Here is a 17672-nt window from a genome sequence, read left to right as displayed (position 1 = left end):
AACACAGCGGTGGCGCTGTAAAATAATCAGGCAATTCCTGCAGCGGCGCTGGCGTCGGCAACAACATTAGTCTAGATATCAAAACGTAAAAAAAAAAAAAAACAAATAAAACGCGCATAATTATAACAAAGATTACACGCAACAAAATAAAAGCAAATTATGTAAATTAACAACAAAAGTCGCGGAGCGCGCGCTTTGTCACAGCAGACGACACTTACCATTGTGGTGTGTCTACAACTCTACCAGACTCTACTACAACTGGCCTTCTCGGCCTTGTGAACTCAGTCCGAAAAGGTTCACACTCAGCCAGACACCCAAGACTTGGCACCTTCAGAGCTTCAAGGTCGGTAGCTGCAAACTCTGATGCTTCCACACTCATCACAGCTGAAATGAAGATGGGATGGGTGCAAGCAAGCAAGCACTTCTACATAAAAAATGCAGTGGATGCAACACAGCATCCCTCAAACAAGGTTTGATGTTTGGTGACTATGTACACTCAATATCCTGTGTCAATCAGGAACAGCAATTGCCCTCTATGTCTATGACTGCAAAGATGCCGTTGCAGTTGCCTTTCTGTAGAATATGCCTTAATTTACTTGCAAACAGAATGCAAATGGCCAACCTTGGCACAATGATGACACTCTTTATTGCAGTAAATTCGGCACTGTTGGCAAGTTGCGTGACAGACCTGCAATGGTAACATGTAGCTTTTCCCGAGCGTACATTTCGTTACCCGATGAACCACTCCAAAATCGAGTTAGTCCTACATGTTAAATAAAGAGTTCATCTCGAGCAAGCTGCTCATCTTCCTGTCAAGCTTGTTCATGCTGCTCGCTCAGAGCTTGCCAAAGAGCAGGCGATGAACCTTCTACTGACGAAAGTGAAAGCTCGCAGTTTTCCCACTTGCAGCTCTTGGACCATTTCATCATCCTGAGCAGTAAAACCACGTGCTTCAATAAGGCTTCACAGTGCAATCACATAGTTATTCAGTGTTTCACCTACCAGGAGTCTGCACAACAGCAGGAAGGGCGATGCGCAGCTAAGACACCTGCCGACATTTCACAGTGCTTTATTAGGGTACACACTGCGATGTCGCATTCATCCCGGTGGGTGTAAGTTGGAGGTTCCGTGGGCATCAAAATAGCCAAGACATGCCACCCTTCCAAACCGAGGCAGTCCAGTAGAGCAGCCTTGCACATTTTGCAGGAAGCTCAGAAGCGCCAGATGTCGTCATGTATTGGTCGGACGCCTGTGCCCATTGCTTCGCTCACATGGCATGGCAGAGCGGCCCAGCATTAGCAGAAAAGGCGTTGACAATTGCAGGCACAAAACGCTCATTGCAGCAGCAGGCTTGATGGAGAATCAGCAAGAATGGTACAAGGACAGCACGAATAATCATTTCCCAAAAATGTTGTCTAGTGAGAAACTGCGGACACAAGTCAGACCATGGCAATTCATTGCTTGAGACTGTTTCTTTATTCTCTTCATCATTTGACCAGGTCCCAGCACTGCACGTGGTATCGGTGCTTCATTCGGTGAGGCAATACACCATAGTAAGATTACCATGTCACCTATACAATTCAAATGAGCTTGCACAATGGACTCTCGAATGGCATATGCTAGTATGGAAGTTGCACAAGCACAAGCTTGGCTGTTTTTTGCGCATATATAGTGTACGGCAACATTGCAGTAGTGTGGTAAAATGTGGGCCGAAGTATTTCAAAATTTAACAACGCTTACATTTAGAAACAACGTATCCTGCATAAGCCTATTTGCCTGCATACTAGCAGTAATGCTGAAAGTTGCTGCATTATATTTATGTATACTGTAGAATTTCACACAGACTTGTGTGCTGGTGAGATTATAGCACAGTGTTATATCACCATCAGCCTACTGGTGTCCACTGTAAGAAGAAAGCGGCTTCCAGATATTTTCTGACAAATAAATCTCCTGGAGCTGCATTTTTCGAATAGTTAAACAACTTGAAGTAATTTTTGCAGCCACAGGTAACTCTTCAGCCTGTTCATGCACCATGTCAAGGACAGGTGGGACGTTCCCACCAGATGCACAAAGGGACGCTCACTGATGCGCACTTCGTCAAGACATCGGCACCAGATTTCCCTCCAGTATTTACTACTAGTACGACGCTCTATGCTGCGCTCCCCTTGTTCGGCTCCTGTCCCTGTCGAGGCGGCCACAGCTGCAGCCTGTCCAGGGTCCAGCTGAAGTGGCGCGGCAGCCCCGGGTCGGCCAAAAGCAGAGGCTGGCCCCCCGCATGGTAGTGGGGCAGCAGCAGACTCCGGTAGTGCACCATGGTGGGCACCATCCGCTGCTGCGTGGGGCTGATGCCCAGCCGCTGGCACACCGCCGCCGCCAGGACCTGCAGACATTGTGCACCGACTGGTTGGGGCACACCCGCCTCACTCACTGATCCTGGATTTCACATACACCGCACTCCCAGGGGAGCCCAAGAGGACAGCAAGATCCCTGTTGCAGCAAGACCGCCACACATTGTGGGAGCCAGGTGAAGGCAACAAAGTGCATCACCAGTAAAAAGTTAACCGAGTGCGCCAACTTTTGAAGAGACCGTGAAGAGGACATGCTTTCTTCAAAAGAAAGCCACAGGGGAACAAAAAAGATGCCACATTTATCTTGATACAGTTAAAACCTGATCTAACGAAGCCACTGGGAACTGCGAATTCATTAAATCACGAACTTCATAAAATCGGGACTGTCATTTTCTAAGCAGTTGATTCCATAAATTCCATGTCTAAGGGAAGGTGCGTCCCTGCAGCTACAGTAGCATTGTAATTGCGGTGGCCGCGGCGCTTGCCTGCCGATTAACAATGCGCCGAAAGTCCGCGGTAAAACTAATAAGCCAGCCAGGGCTTGCCCTGAAGTCGCAGCACCCCAGCAGACGCATGAAATACAGCGCGTTTTGCTGTACCACTTCTGAGCTGAGCGAGACATTCTTGGCTCTCATATCCTTGAACCATGTAAACAGGGCTTCCTCCAACTTCTCGTGTGCTGTGGTCTTAAGGTTCTTTTTCTTCACTGCAGTTCCATACGAAGTGGCAGGGGAAATCTGGCCCTTTCCTTTCAAGATTCTGGAAAGCATGCTGGGTGGGAGGCAGTCGTGGTCTACAGCCACAGGACTGCTGAGTTTACCTCGTTGGGCTCCGTAAAAACGAAACTAGATGCCTTGCTTTTTTTTTCTGACGTAGCGCAATAATCTTTGCGGTGCTCTGACGAAACACATTCAAAATGGCTCTTTTTAAAATGCGTCTGTTTGTTCTATTTTTGTTAGCTCGAGTTCACAAAAGCATTGAGCCGTATAGGCACTTGTGGGGGAATCCAAATTTGTTCGTTAGATTGGGAAATTCGTGAGATCAGATTTCATTAGATCGAGTTCTGACTAAGTCTTCTCATTAGGAGTTCTCCTTTTTTTTTTTTTTTTGCAAATATCTTTTCCCTTACTGCTGGCACCCTGGGTTGCACCTGGAAACCTTAAAGTTTATTTAAAAACACGCCAACATAGGCACAAAGCTATCCATTTTCTTCTACACTTCTTATTCATATGCTGGAAGGGGTGGAGGGGGGAATTGTTATCTGCCTTCTCGCAATAGCACCACAGCAGCAAAATGCCACACATGAAGACAAGATAAGACGACTTGCCTTACACACCTTTGTAATCTTTTGCCAATGTCATAATGCAAGCCGTGAATTCAAGATAGGGATTTGTTGTCCAGCCCCTAAAACTTCGTACTCATTCCATTTACTGACATCAGTGCTTTTGCTATCGACAAACATATTCATTGACATGATTATAATTCATCGTAGAAATGTGCTCAACCACTGAAGCTCTCTTATTAGTTCCTTTCCTCACTTCTTGCACAGAAAGAGTGAGCTACTAGAATGTAGAGTATATATTTATAGCACCTACATTTCCAGCTTTAAATCTCGTGATCAAATTTAGACACGTATTGCTCGTATAATGGTCACTACAATGCCACCTCAAATCCTCTGATTCTTTCTTGGAAACTCAGGTGAACTGAATAATAGGGCCCTTTTGCTCAAGCAAACATGCTTATGTGCAGTCTTATTCACAAACTTCAACAAGCTCGCGAATAAGATTCAGACAGTTCGCTTTCTCGAAAGCGCACGAGCTAGGCTACAGAGCCATCTTACTGAAGGCTATAGGGACAGTGGGTACCTAGACGTGCACAGGAGGGGCAACAGGGAAGAGCGGGGAATGCGGCAAAAATGCTGTCGCTTTGGCGTAGCTGGCCAAGAGCAAGCATTTGTTTTGAACCATTATCGGTACAAATCTATAAAGTCGGCCTATCGCGCGGTTTATTACGAATCATTTACAATAACCAGTAACGGGCCAACTCACGTGACGCGGCCTCTCTGCGCCATTTCTGGCGGCAAGCAGTGTATGCTCTCCCCATGCTTTCTCTGCGCGAAAGCGGCCCTGCGCAGGCAGCGGGTGCCCGGGGCATGAGTCATGAACCTATGGCCCGTTTCGAAATTGTCTGCTAAGCAGCGCAGCTGTTGCGAAATTGCCTGCTAAGCGATGCTGAACAGATGACTTCAATCGTCGGCTAAGCAGACTGCCCGTCGTGTGCGGACTCCTAATTGCCACTCATGACAGCTCGCGTAACGTTAAGCTACCGGAGTATGATGTCACATTGGTGCAGCCTTGATGCACGTTTTGTCTTGTGAGGAATTAGTCACGAGTGGGTTCCGGGTTCCTCGTCTCCCACACGGATGCAAATAGCCCTCCAGGGCGGGTCTGCAGAAGTCTGTGAATAAGACTGCATGGAGCAGGCTTATCACAGTCTTATCGCAATCTTATTTAGAGTAGCATTCGCTGTCTTATAAGTTTCCGGAAAGCGTCTTATGGCCTAGGGAACATAAGACCCCAAATAAATCGGTCTGCCAATAAAATTAGACTGCAAATAAGTCTGTCTTATTGGGCTTCGAGCAAGCGGGCCCAGGTTTCTTCTCTTTAAGTCTGCAGCCCAAAGAAATGCCGACCTTGGCAATCTGGACACTGCCGCTGCACTCAGCAGTTCGCCAGCTTTAGAGTGGGTTTAACATCCTCACTAAACTTCTTGCATTTTGTTTTCACGGTTGGTTCTTATGCTCTCAAGATAAAACACACCGCTATTACCTACTTGTCACTTCGTACTGCGAGCTGTGCTTTACGGCATTTGTTACATGTGTGTGCACAGTAGGCTGCCCGGTTTGAATTGCCACCCTTGTGAGCCATAACCTGCCTGGTTTTTCTCTTTCCCAGGATAGAGAAGGTACGAAGAGGCATGACAGAGCTGGCGGAAGGTGCACCCACCTGTGGCCTGGCAGCGGCTGCTGCAGTGGGGGACAGCACGATGGGGCGACCCGCCAGGTCGGTGCAGTTGGAGGCACCCCAGTCACCCAGCACACACGACGCCAGGCTGGCCACGTAGGCACGCACAAAGTGCTGGTGCACTGCAGGGAAGGATGCACGGTGACGCCACCCTGACAATGCCAGCAGCAGCAGCAGAATTTGACTGATTCAATGCGCTAAGCCTCACTGTCACTGTCCAAACTACAGCAAACAGATCATTGCCAACAGATGTTGCCATCGACAGCATTGCACAGGCAGGCTGTCATTTTTAAATCCCAATTTTCAGAATTGGGCCCACAAGACTCAAGACTACAAATATTAGACCTCCTGCCCTCTGGTGTTGAAAACACAAGCTGAAGCAAATGGATGACCCCTTTGGCTCTTTGACGATGACTCCAACATGGCATTCGGAGGCTCAATAAGTGTGTAATTTGGTACAAGCTTCCGAGATCAGTGCCTCGACATTAAGGGGAAAAGGCACAGGCATGGCCTCGCAACCAGCCTATGGTGGAGCTCGCCCTTCAACTTCAGACCCACTGAACCAGGCAGAAATCATGTTCGGAGCTCAGCACTGCCACTGTCCCCAATTGCCCTACGGGCACAAGAAAAATCTCCAGTCTCCTGGCTGTGAAGTCAAAGAACAAGTGCCCGTCATTTACAGCACTTGAACTCGCATGTGCACACATGCCTGGAAGTGCACCTCTAGCATCTCTCTGCTTGGCAGAAACTGGCTGAGATCAACCCTTTGAGGGTCGAATTTTTTTCACCAAATGCGACCGCCCAGGGATGAATCTATTTCAAGAAAAAATTGTCGTAATTTTTCTAGGGTGACCAAAAAGTGACAAAAAAATCATTTGTGTTGTTACATATGTGTGGTTTATTCATGAGTAACACAAGAAAAATTCTAAATAAAAACGAGAGAGTAACAAGCCGGCACCTTTTGAGTGAATCGAAATCAGATAGACATCAGTTTTGCAGGCGCAAAAAGTGGGAAGCGCCCGGAGGACGATACCAAAACTAGCCGCAGGACGCGTGCGCGCGCAGCCAGATGCGCGAGCGATAGACGGCGCACCGCTCCTATGAAATAGAAAAAAAAAAAAAAAAAAGAAAAGAGCCTCATCAGTTTCGCAGGCACCCTTGGTTTGTGGCAGGCGCAAGAAGCGAGAGGCGCCCGGTGAATGATACCCAGCGCGCCCCCTCGTTACCGGATGCGGAAGCGATAGCCAGTGCACCGCTGAAGTAAATCATAAAAAATAAAAAGCAGCGCCATCGGTGCAAGAAAATAATTTGATGTATTTCTGCAGTGTGGCAGCACATGCCAAGCAAGAGAAGTTGGTGAAAAAGGCGTGCTTTTTAAACATACAGGCGATGACGTACATATACGTTATTGACCATTTTGGAGGTGTTTGCAGAAGACGTACGTCCGTGACCCTGAAAGGGTTAACAGCATCCAGCCCCTGCCTCCCAGCATGGGTTCCCATAGAAAGGCTGCACAGGCAGCCACGGCCGTTTCCTTGAGACCGTCCAGGAAAGTGTGCGGTGGAAGAAGCACAGCACTCATCCACCCTCCATGGAGAAAAGAAGAGGCGTGCCTTCTGCAGCATCAGGCCTCACCATTGGACGTGGCCACCTGAAGCAGGCTCGTGGCGGTGCCCGTGTCCTTGCACAGGGTCTCGAACTCAGCAAAGACAGTCTTCACCAGCCGACCCTTGACAGCATTGTTGCTGAATTCACGCAGCACCTCCACCTGCCACGGTAAGGAGCCTGGTGAAGCCAACAAGGACGGCCAGCATTTGCTCACTTCACGTGCTCCCATGCAATACAAGCTTCTTCAGAAATCAAGCGTGGTGTGCCTCACTTCTATCTTCTTGTGACCTGCGCTGCATTACACTGTGATTCAGCTCTGCCCAAACCTGCAGTGCATTTTTCCTAGCACTGAACACAACCAAGATATAATCTAAAACTTGTTCTATCTGAACAATTGCTCGTAAAAGGTATGAGAATAAGACTACAATCAGAACCGTGCTATTCACCCCAGCATGTTAAGCCAGCACTGAGAACAGCGCTTGCCTCTGCTGATTTGACAGCAAAATGTACCGCACCAAACTATCAAGCACGGAAGTGGCTAACGACAAACAAAAAAGTGATTTCCTACTTCAGTCTTCTGTTGTTGTTCATTCAGGAACTTCCCTAAGCACATCGGCTGGCCAGATGGGGACCAGCACTGCACAGGCACACTTACCCGCTTTTCATCGCCTCCCACTGGCACAAGCTTCATGGCAACTTTCTCCTTGGCACTGCTCTGCAGTGGGTAGCCCTTGGCGATGACCCTGAACACAGAACAAAGTACGGTCTCAGGGGAGGGACTTGCATGCATCACAGCACCACAAGAGCCATGATGCCTCCAGTCCCTATGACAACTCCGGATAACCCCTTCCTGTGGCTCTGCACAAGCTGCTATTGGATTATACTATGATGAATGGCATGCGTCACACAAAAAACTTTTCTAACTTCAATGTTACTCAGTTGATGCTGCACACAGTGTTCTGCAAATAAAAATTAGTGCAAAGTGATGCCACTGGACACCCAGAAGTGATTCACCCACTGGCCACTAGTACTATCACTTAACATCACGTCGTTGACACATTGCCCACCAAAAGCTGCACCCAAGTGCTTGTTATGGGTGGTTCATACTACAAAAAGCCAGCCAGCCAAAAACATCAAGACAGCAGGGTCGCTGTGTTTAGTCACCAAATCGACCAACTATTTTAAACCCAGTCAGATTGCACCACCACGTGGTTGCGAGTGACCACCTAGGGACCTCTAACGCACACCAAAATCTTGACGCACAGCCATTTTTGCTTTTCGCCTCCATCTGGAAAGTGGCCACCGCGGATGGGATCGATCCCGTATCTTTGGGCTCAGCAGCATGACTTAGCCACTGAGCCACTGTGACAGGCACCAAATAGGTTAAACAATCGCTGAAAGCACCAGTGAAAAATGCAGTATGTATCACATCCAGCCCTCTCTTTCCCCATATTAACAAGCTTTAAACGACTTTGCTAGATGACCCGCCGCAGTGGCTCAGTGGCTATGGCGTGCTGCTGAGCCCAAGGTCATGGGTTCAATTCCCGACCGTGGCAGCAGCTTTTCTGATGGAGGTGAAAAGCAAAAACGTCCGTGTGTTCAGGATTTCGGCGCACGTTAAAGATCCCCAGGTGGTCAAAATTAACAGGGAGCCCTCCACTATGGCACGCCTCATCGCCTGTCGTCGGCGCGTTAAACCTCATAATCAATCAATCAACTTTGCCAGACAATGGAGAATTTCTTTCTTAGAAAGGATTATTCTAGGAGTCACGTCTCTATCATTATTGTCCACCATGTTCTGTGCCTGCAACTCATTTGTTCTCCCTGCTGAAGCTCCCCTTTGGTGACAGAGGCGCACCTGCAAGCAGGGCCGATAATGGTGCAGGCTCACCATGCTGTGATGTGTGGTATCTTCATAGGCTTGGCCCGCAAGAGAGCTTTGTGGACTTTCCTGGCGGCAAGCTCGTTGGACACTAAGATGGTCACCCCACTTGCATACCTGGCAGACACCGAATGACACAAGGTTGCACTCACAGTTAACAAGGAAGGCACAAGTCACCCAAGTCACCCTATGAGCTGACTGTGTGTGCACAGACCATTGAGAACGTTGGCTCTATGCTTGGCCAAAAAGCTTTTAGCTCGGCCAAATTGAATACAAAAAATCACTCAGCAGGGCATGCCCAAACCAATTTTGGTGCACTTGTATTTTAGCTCAGCCACCTGACTAACCTGACAGCACCTTTTCATTCATGGTCATATTGCTGTCTCGAGCTATGACTGCCAAAACAAAGCCGTGCCCACCACACCAATCTCGCCCGAAAAAAAGTTTTCCAACTTTAGCAGAAACAAACCAAAAATGTGGTGACAGCACTAGCTACAGCATGATGTCTGCATTTTTCTCTCACCCTCAGGCGAGAGCGTGTCACAGAAAAACGGTGCCTTTCTGCTGCTGAGCATAGTAACTACAACCCGTGAGCAGTGCCCAAGTATTCGAGAGAGTAATCTACTAGAACGATGCTTTACCACTCTGCCAACAACAAAGGGACTGATTCAACGAACCACACGTACCGTTCTGGCGACCTCATGACGATAACGTGGTCCACATTTAAATGGATGGCCAAATCATTGCACGCATCTTCTAAGCTGAAAGGGGCATCACCAAGGCCCGAAGCGTAAAGTTGCCGTTTGACCATCCCACGGTTTTCTGAAATTGCACACACACGAAACCGCACCACTGTAAATGCACACAAATGTACACTGGATACTGAAACTGGTCAAATGGTATGTCAAATGTGCACATTACTGCAACAAATGTTTGATTAGCACTTTCCAATGAAAGATAGAATGCATTTCTCAGTGCACTAATTCTAACATAGGAGTTGCAGTTGCGCTCCACTGCAGATTAGGTGGGCCATTCACACAGTGGCATGGCACTTCAGCGGAATCAGTCCCAGCTGAATTCCATTAAACCATAAAGACCTATTAAAACCTATAAGGACCATAAGATTATTGCAATGGCAATGACTATGAATTAGTCAGGGACAGAACAAGAACCACATCCCTATCCAGCCATGTTTTTAACAGCAGAGCAGTTGTAGGTCGAGCCTTTTTGTCCGTCTCCTGTCGGTCGTGCGTCACACAGGGGCACAAAGCAAGAATATATATATAGGAGGAAAAATGGCCCATAGCGACAAGCGCAGGCAAGCGACCAGATAATGTCACAATGAAAACAAACGCGGACTACAAAGCTCCGTAGCTGCGACGGCAAAGGAGGGGTAGCAGCATCTGGCAGATGAAGTGATAGCGGCCACAATTCATTCCGGGTCTGCGCAGTGAAATGCCGATTGCGGCAGCCATGCAATGTCTTCTCTTGCGACAGATGCCAAACGCTTGAGACACTATCTGGCCGCCAAAGGAAGTGCCGTTTCCCCTCCTGTCTTCTTCTTTGTGCGCGGGGGCAGGTTCCCAGACTTGCCGGCGGCATCACAGAAACCGGTTCCCACACCCACCGATACAGGGCGCAATGGCCTCGCAGGGGCAGCTTCCTCTCCCTCCCGCTACAGTAGGGAGCCTCTGACCGTAGAATTTGTGTGGTGACGGCACTGCCGTTATAGGGCGAGCGGCCGCTGACGTTCAAGCCGACACAAGACAACCACAGCTACGCTGTTTCAGCACATTTGTAATTCTATCTACCTTTTTTCTGGTAAGCTCAGAGTTGAATTCCCGGGGTGCGTCTCTAGTCTATTTCTGCTCATGCTTTTGTGTTATACCCGTGCTACACAAGCGTTTCGAGGGCCTTTGAGTCAAATGTGATTTGGCTCAAATGCCACCTTGGCGCTGCTACACGACGTTTTTCAGAGGCACTTGGTTGAAGTGCCATTTGAGTCAAAAGGAGCACCACCAACAACCTTTGAGGCTCTCAAAGGCCTTTGAAACGCAAACGCCCGTACTCTCGGGCAGGGTTTCCACATGCTGCAATTACAAGAACAGTTATTTGCGAGTAAAACTTCATTCGTAAAGAGCGCTCTCTTAATTTTTCTTTCGTTGCTGTTCTCTACCTCTCGTTCTACGATTACAAGGTAACTTGGTACTCAACACCGGCAGTGCGAAAAAAGAAAGAGAAAAAGAAACTAGCTCTTAGTGCATGTTTTGTGCACACTGGTAAATTGTTATATATTCGATCACTAATAATTGCTTTTTCGCCTATTTTAACTCTAAAATTAAATTTTTGTCAAGGAAACAGGGCCGCAGTAATGGCAGGTGAATGCGGAAACAAAGAATTGTGTAGGCTGGCGGAATACCAGTTCAAATGGCATTTGAAATTTCGAAGGCCATTCGATTCGAATGTTCTTTCAAATGCTGGTGTAGCACAAGTACGGGTGCCAATGTGTGCGCTCACACTCCGCTCCCGCGGCAAGACAGTGCCTGGGACGGGCCATTACTGCTCCCTGGATTACCATTTCCCCAATTTGGAGTGTCTGCTTGGGCATGCCCTTGTGTTTTCTTTTTTCGCCATAAATGCAGGCGTCAAGAAGCCTATTAGGCGTATAAATAAACTCACTCAGCATTTGCTTATTGTGGATAACCGATATGCATTAGGTTTGATGTATGCAACTGACCCTGCCGCAAAATGTAACATCCACAGCAAGCACAAGCCGGGACAAGAATGACCAAGAAACGGGCCTTTACACATGGATCTGCAGCAGGCACTTTGAGCAATCTGTAGTCAGGCATCCGGGGTCAAATGTTGCAAATTAATTCACCTGTATCTTGCTGCAGCAGTAAAGTCATTCGCATCTCTATTGACGTAAGTGGTGTTTCACTGTCTGCCCTACTGTACATCGAGATCAAATTATCCCAGCTTTTAAACAAGTGGCCTGATGACTTCGTTATAATAAGGGTTTACTGTACACACACATACTCTTCTCAGACTTTATTGCTTCCATTGATTAAGCTACCACCTGCACTTAGACTGAGGTTAAATTTAACTCTGACAAGGAAAAATGAAGAAACGTGCTAGTTGGTACACACCCATGAGTTAAACCATCGCCTCCTGTATGTAAAATACAGGAGGCGATGGTGACACTTAAGTGTGAACTGACAGCGGGACAACGAAGGGAAACTAAAAAAACAAGAGCACTGCCTGCCTTGTGCGCTTTTAGAGTATCTTAAGGCATGATTATAAATGATTACATATTAGAACAATCCATAATTTGTGTAAATATAAATCAAAGGTGTACAAGCTCCATGGAGACCCTGGGTCTGCACGATTCAGACTGCACCTCTTGAACCAGTTCACAGCGGTGCAAAGCTGGTTCCACCATCCTCAGTAATCAGCTGAACCAGACCTGCACTTTTTTCGTCTGCTTCTGCACCTCCTCAAGGCCACGGGGCTGAACCAACGCCTCTAGCCACCCCGACTAAAACCATTTCAACTACTTTTTTTTCTCTCCTTTTTAACTACTTTTAATTCTTTTCTTTCATTTCTCTCACAACCACTGTACCTTTACCCCCTCCCCCCTCACCAAGTTGAATGAAGGTGTGCCCTTATATGGGCACAATAATATCCTTGGTTGAACTCTCCGTTTCTTATTTCTCAATAAATCACTTACAACTACTACCTCCTCGGCATGGATCGAGTGGAGGCAAAGCCATAACTCGTCCTGCCCCCGTCGGCACCACCAGTGAATCGAACGGCGCAGTTCAGGTGACGCGAGCTGCACCACTGAACGAAAGGCTGTGGATCTCGTGGTGCAGGTGAAACGAGCGGACCCCCAATTGCCCCACTGAATATTCAGAGCGCCTCCTTGACATTCAAGTGTATCGCGGCACCTTCACGTTTCTCTTCTATTTCACAAGGGTGCAAGTGAGTGCAGGATAAGTTCACAGCCGGCTTTCCTTGCACTTCCAAGAAGGGAGGCGCAGATCAAGGCAGGCGAAAAAAGTGCAGGAGCGGTTCTGCAGCCGCAAAACCTGCGCTGCGCTCATTCAGAAAGTGCGGACCAAGTCGATTAATTATGGTCCCATCATAGCCCCCAGTTTCCATCATCGCAACTATTATGGTGACAACTCACTGGCTTCCTTGGGGAAAGTCGCCGGAACTCCGTACGGTTTGCTCAGAGCAATCAGTCCTTCTGCAACAAAGAGTAAGGACCGAGGCTCTTACGCATGAAATCCGAAAGTACAAATTTCACACGCAGTGGGCAGGCTTGCCTACAACATACGAACCTTGGTTGTAGAAAATGTTTCCGACCAGCTCTCGTACGAATTCGCCTTTCGACTTCCACGGGTACAGTGTTTTGTATGCGTGTTGATCCGTACACATTTCGTCCTTCGCGAGCACATGCACCGCAGCTCGCTGTCTCAACGAGTTCGTAAACTGTGTCCGCACGAAAAGGTACAAATGCTTCATTGTGAAGAAGAGGGTGTGGTCACCGTGCTTGCATGTAGAAATAACTATTTCTACGGTACTTTCGCGCACTGGTAAAACACGCTACAGCGGCACACCACACGAGGTATGGGGGTATGGGCTACGGGCGTTGCTATGGCAATTAGAACTCGTACAAGCTGCCTTGCACCGATAGGGGAGAAATGGCGCTAGCTTCCAAATTAAAATTAACCTTATGATAATGCTATCGTAGTAAAAGGGACTCTTGCATTCATAGAGTTAATACTACTGCTTGAATTGTAGAAAATTTTCAAAGAGGCAATCTGATATTCGTTTTTCACATGTATTCTCAGCGAGGGTCCTCGCCTGAGCAGAGTTGCTCAATATATTGAAGAACTCTGCCCCGGACTCATAGAGACGGCAATGTTGCACCAACGCCGCCGTTGGTTGCATCTAGCGTCACGCTAGTTGCATCCACGACCAACTTGGCCGTGGTTGCACCCAAGGAGGTTTTGCACCATGTTGCACATGGAGGAAAGAAAAGGTTATGTTGCACCATGCAGTGGCAGCCTCGACTTGACGTCACTCCTTTCCGCGCGGCTGATTGGCTGTCGCTGTACGCGTCACTCACCTCCGCACTCCACCCGCTCTTGTACTTCGCACGCTTTCTGTGTTTGTCCACCAAACGACGCCGGCCACTTTTCGCCCATATATAAGTTAAAGGAAAAAAAAAAGGAGGTGAAGGTGGGGTACAACGAAGTTTATCTAGGGAGTGCTGGCCGAGCTCTGCCAGTGCTGGAAAAGAAAAGAATGGTGGGGGCAAATAAATTACTTGCCATTTGTCGACAGGAAGAAAAGCAAACTTTGATGAAAGGAAAGCCAGAGAAGTCATTCTGAAAAGGCGCTCTGGCCAGTAAACTGCGCTGGGAGGAGAAAGCAAAGGCATAGAGATGTAGGATGACTCCGGTGGCAAACGGTATGAATGTAGGAAGTTTCCACAATTCCAGTCCACTGTCCTGTAGGACCGCCTGAAAGGAAGCATGGTAGTGATCATATGGCTGTTTGTGGCTGCTTCAGCTACCCATGAATGCGCCAATATGTTCACCACAGATTATTTAGAAAGCAGTTTTATTGAACCAGCTGCATGACAGTGCACGTAAGAATGGATTTATTATGTGGTCTGGTGCATTAAGGTATCGGGGAAAGGCAAGATAGGATGAGAGGAAAGACTGGCGACCGTAAGGATCACAGAAAGTAGTCGATGCCCGACGACAACAGCAAGGTTCTGAGGGTGACAATAGTTGCTGCTCACAACTAAGGCTGGTAGCCCTTTGCGGTATTTGGCTAGCAAAACTGAGTGAAGAGGACGATGGCCTTGTGCACACTGGTAGATTTACAATATGGGTTATCTAGGGTCCTGTATGACACCCAGTCGTGGTGTTTAGCCAATCCAGTTCATAGCTTGTGTGAGTGTACGCCACTTTCAAGACTACTGGCAAAGGACAGTGCTTTCCCTCCAATAGTGGTTGTCACAGCTTTTCTGTCCCTTTTCTGGGGCTAAAAAGAGTCAACTGTGTCGTCAGCATAAAAGCGGCTGTCAGACTTGGTGCTGAAGCCCTGACTTAGCAGAGCCACAACTAGAGGAAAGTCACGGTTTTCATCACTGGGGTTTCTATCCTGATTGGAGAATTGCTACAGGGTGTCCTTGGGCCGCCCTTTTAGATAATGCGTGTTCTACATCACTGACTGCAAACCAGGCATGCACAGGGTCCCAGAAGGATGTCACAGGACGTCCACTGGTGTTTACGTTGCTGGCCTGTCAACAAATATCTTAAATGCAGAGTATTTCTTTAACTCACATGTAGCGTCCGATGTCCGTCCGCAACAGCTCAGCACGCAGGCGCGCCCTCTCCCCCACTCCTCCTCTCCCGCATCACGCTACCCTCCTCGCTCTCAACAACAGGTCCGTACCCCTCCCCCTACACTATATAAAAAATAATACTTACCGGCGCCAGGTTTCGATCGCATGACTCTGCGGGCGGAACGCAAGGTACATGGTGCTCTACCCACTGCGCCACAAAGCCGACACAGGCTACGAACGCGCCTTATATCCTTGACTCACTCAAACTACGTCAAGAGAAGCTGCTGATACAACACATTCACTACCTGTGGGCGGACTGCGAGGTACATGGTGCTCTTCCCACTGCGCAACAAAACCGACACAGAATGAAAGGCTACGAATGCACCTTATATCCTTGACTCATTCAAACTACGTCAAGAAGCTGCTGATACAACACATTCACTACCACCAACTCCCCAAACACTAAACGTTAACGCAATACACCCACCCACTATGCGACGCATTTACTCGAGTCCCCCTCGTGGGGAGATGGGCCCTTTTTTTTCTGCTCCTACCCACCAAGAGCCACATAAAAATTACTGGACTGGATGCGTATTCTAGTGTGCTTGATAAGTATATTGGGCTTTCACCACTGCTTGAAATTAATGAAAACTCCATTGCTACGTTGTGTATTTCAAGCAAACCAGGGCACATCCTAGGAAATACTTTATGCAGGATGTAACACTAACATTCGCTCCATAATAAATTCCTCACTAATTTGTGACAGCTACAAAATGCATGTTGATTGTACGATAACCAGCCAAGTGTTAAATTCTCACATACTCGAGAGAAATATACGTTGCACTAGATATCGCTAGAATATAAACTAAGTGAGAAGACAGCGAGCGCAGCAACTTTCTGTGCAAATATGCCCAATAAAAATGGAGTAAATGCTCTATAAACACGCATCGCAACACACATGAAAAAGAAATTTAATTTCCCTTCTCTCAACCTATATTGCTAATTTAATGACAGGTAATTGTCACCCCCTCTGTGATAGGCTGGTTTGCTATAAACAACAAAAACACAATCTTCAAAGCTATATTTTGGCGAATTGCATGAGCAGAAATGATACCAGGACAGGAAATACGTCATAGTGGGCGTATTTCAGTGCTGGTAAAGTTTGGATGAGGGGCTGGTGTTGAAGCCTCTTTCCAATCTATGCAACGCTGTGCGGGATGTCTCATCGACACACAAGTGGCTTCGAAGCACACTCACACAGCCAGTGAATGCTTACCTTGGGTTCTTGCAACCTTTCTAAGTTCGAAGCCATCAGAGAGCCAGTCGAATTGCGATTTCTGCAAACGCAGTTGCCACGGTTCTACCCAGATACTCTCAATACGCATTTTTCAAAACAAACAAAAGCTGCACCTCCACACCCTTTTTAAGATCTACACCACAGAGCGCAGAGCTGCCACTGAAAATTTTTAGCTGTAGGGCTGTTTGCTTGAGCTTGCTGCTAAATTTGCCTGGCCAAAGTGTCGCTGTCGCTTGTATTTTTGCCTACCAAAGCTTATCACACAAAGATTGCACAGTCGCGACCTTTGACCTGCAACGCTTACAAGTTCCGTGTGGGAATCACGGCTGGAAAAGTACGTACGGAGTGCACAAGTTTTTAATGGCATCACATAACTACCATTGCATGTTGTCTTCTTTGCTGCTTAGCATGCCGTCCATTCAGTCCAGCACTGTGACCAAAGCGCATGACAGAGCTTATACTGTCCATGGGGCCAGAGGGATTTTTCTTGTTACCTATGGTTGTTGCTTCAAGTGCTGTTTAAATATGAAATGCCCAACTGGAATGACAGAGAGACAGTGCTACTTCTCTAGCAGCCTGTTGCACGAGAAGTCCACAAGGGTACTGATGACAGCTCCGGTGCGGGGGTCACCTAAGTTGTCCGGTTCGGAATGTTATGTGCTATTTGATGACCTCCAGCGGGCTGCTTGACTCTTTCAAGGCAAGGCATTGTGTAAGGCAGCAGTGAATGAACAAGGCTTGAACTTGGTGCAGACGAAGTGGTGTCTTAGTGGATCAGCTCCAGTCAAATTTCCCGCACTGCATGAAAACATCTTCGCAAGCATTTATTGCAGACTGCATTGACATGGCTGTTACATAGTTGCCATCCAAATCAAGGCCAAGTACGAGTATGCACGCTTGGTTAACTCCCACAACTGGGGTCTTAATATAGCTTAGCAAAGTTCAGTTTATGGCCCCAAAATGCCATGTGAATATGCTATCCCTTAGGGTGCGTTGATGTGTGCACATCAAGACACCCTGCTTGCCTCTTTATTTACGTTTCGGGCATGCAGACTCCTGATACCGGAGCAGAGTTCCACAAATGGTATAATAGTCAAGAACCCCGTTGGGCAACGTGCATGTTTTCAGGATAATTTCCGCTCACACA

General features: G+C 47.7%; 1 protein-coding gene across 1 annotated transcript; it reads right to left on the bottom strand.

Annotated features, from left to right (window-relative positions):
* Window positions 1-1457: 1457 nt before the first annotated feature.
* On the bottom strand, window positions 1458-13526 carry LOC144170493 (mitochondrial mRNA pseudouridine synthase RPUSD3-like). The gene is made up of 8 exons (XM_077700333.1): window positions 13208-13526; window positions 13054-13113; window positions 9548-9683; window positions 8871-8978; window positions 7635-7722; window positions 7007-7139; window positions 5354-5493; window positions 1458-2380 (listed from the first exon to the last, which is right to left on the bottom strand). Exons 1-8 carry the CDS (start codon window positions 13389-13391, stop codon window positions 2150-2152), a joined length of 1080 nt encoding a protein of 359 aa, XP_077556459.1. The 5' UTR covers window positions 13392-13526; the 3' UTR covers window positions 1458-2149.
* Window positions 13527-17672: the final 4146 nt, after the last annotated feature.

This window comes from Haemaphysalis longicornis, unplaced genomic scaffold (assembly GCF_048455015.1).
Source record: "Haemaphysalis longicornis isolate Haplotype H1 unplaced genomic scaffold, Haemaphysalis longicornis Haplotype H1 scaffold_2, whole genome shotgun sequence".
Classification (NCBI taxonomy): domain Eukaryota; kingdom Metazoa; phylum Arthropoda; class Arachnida; order Ixodida; family Ixodidae; genus Haemaphysalis; species Haemaphysalis longicornis.
Note: the sequence above shows the minus strand (reverse complement) of the source record. Positions and strands in the feature narration are given on the sequence as shown.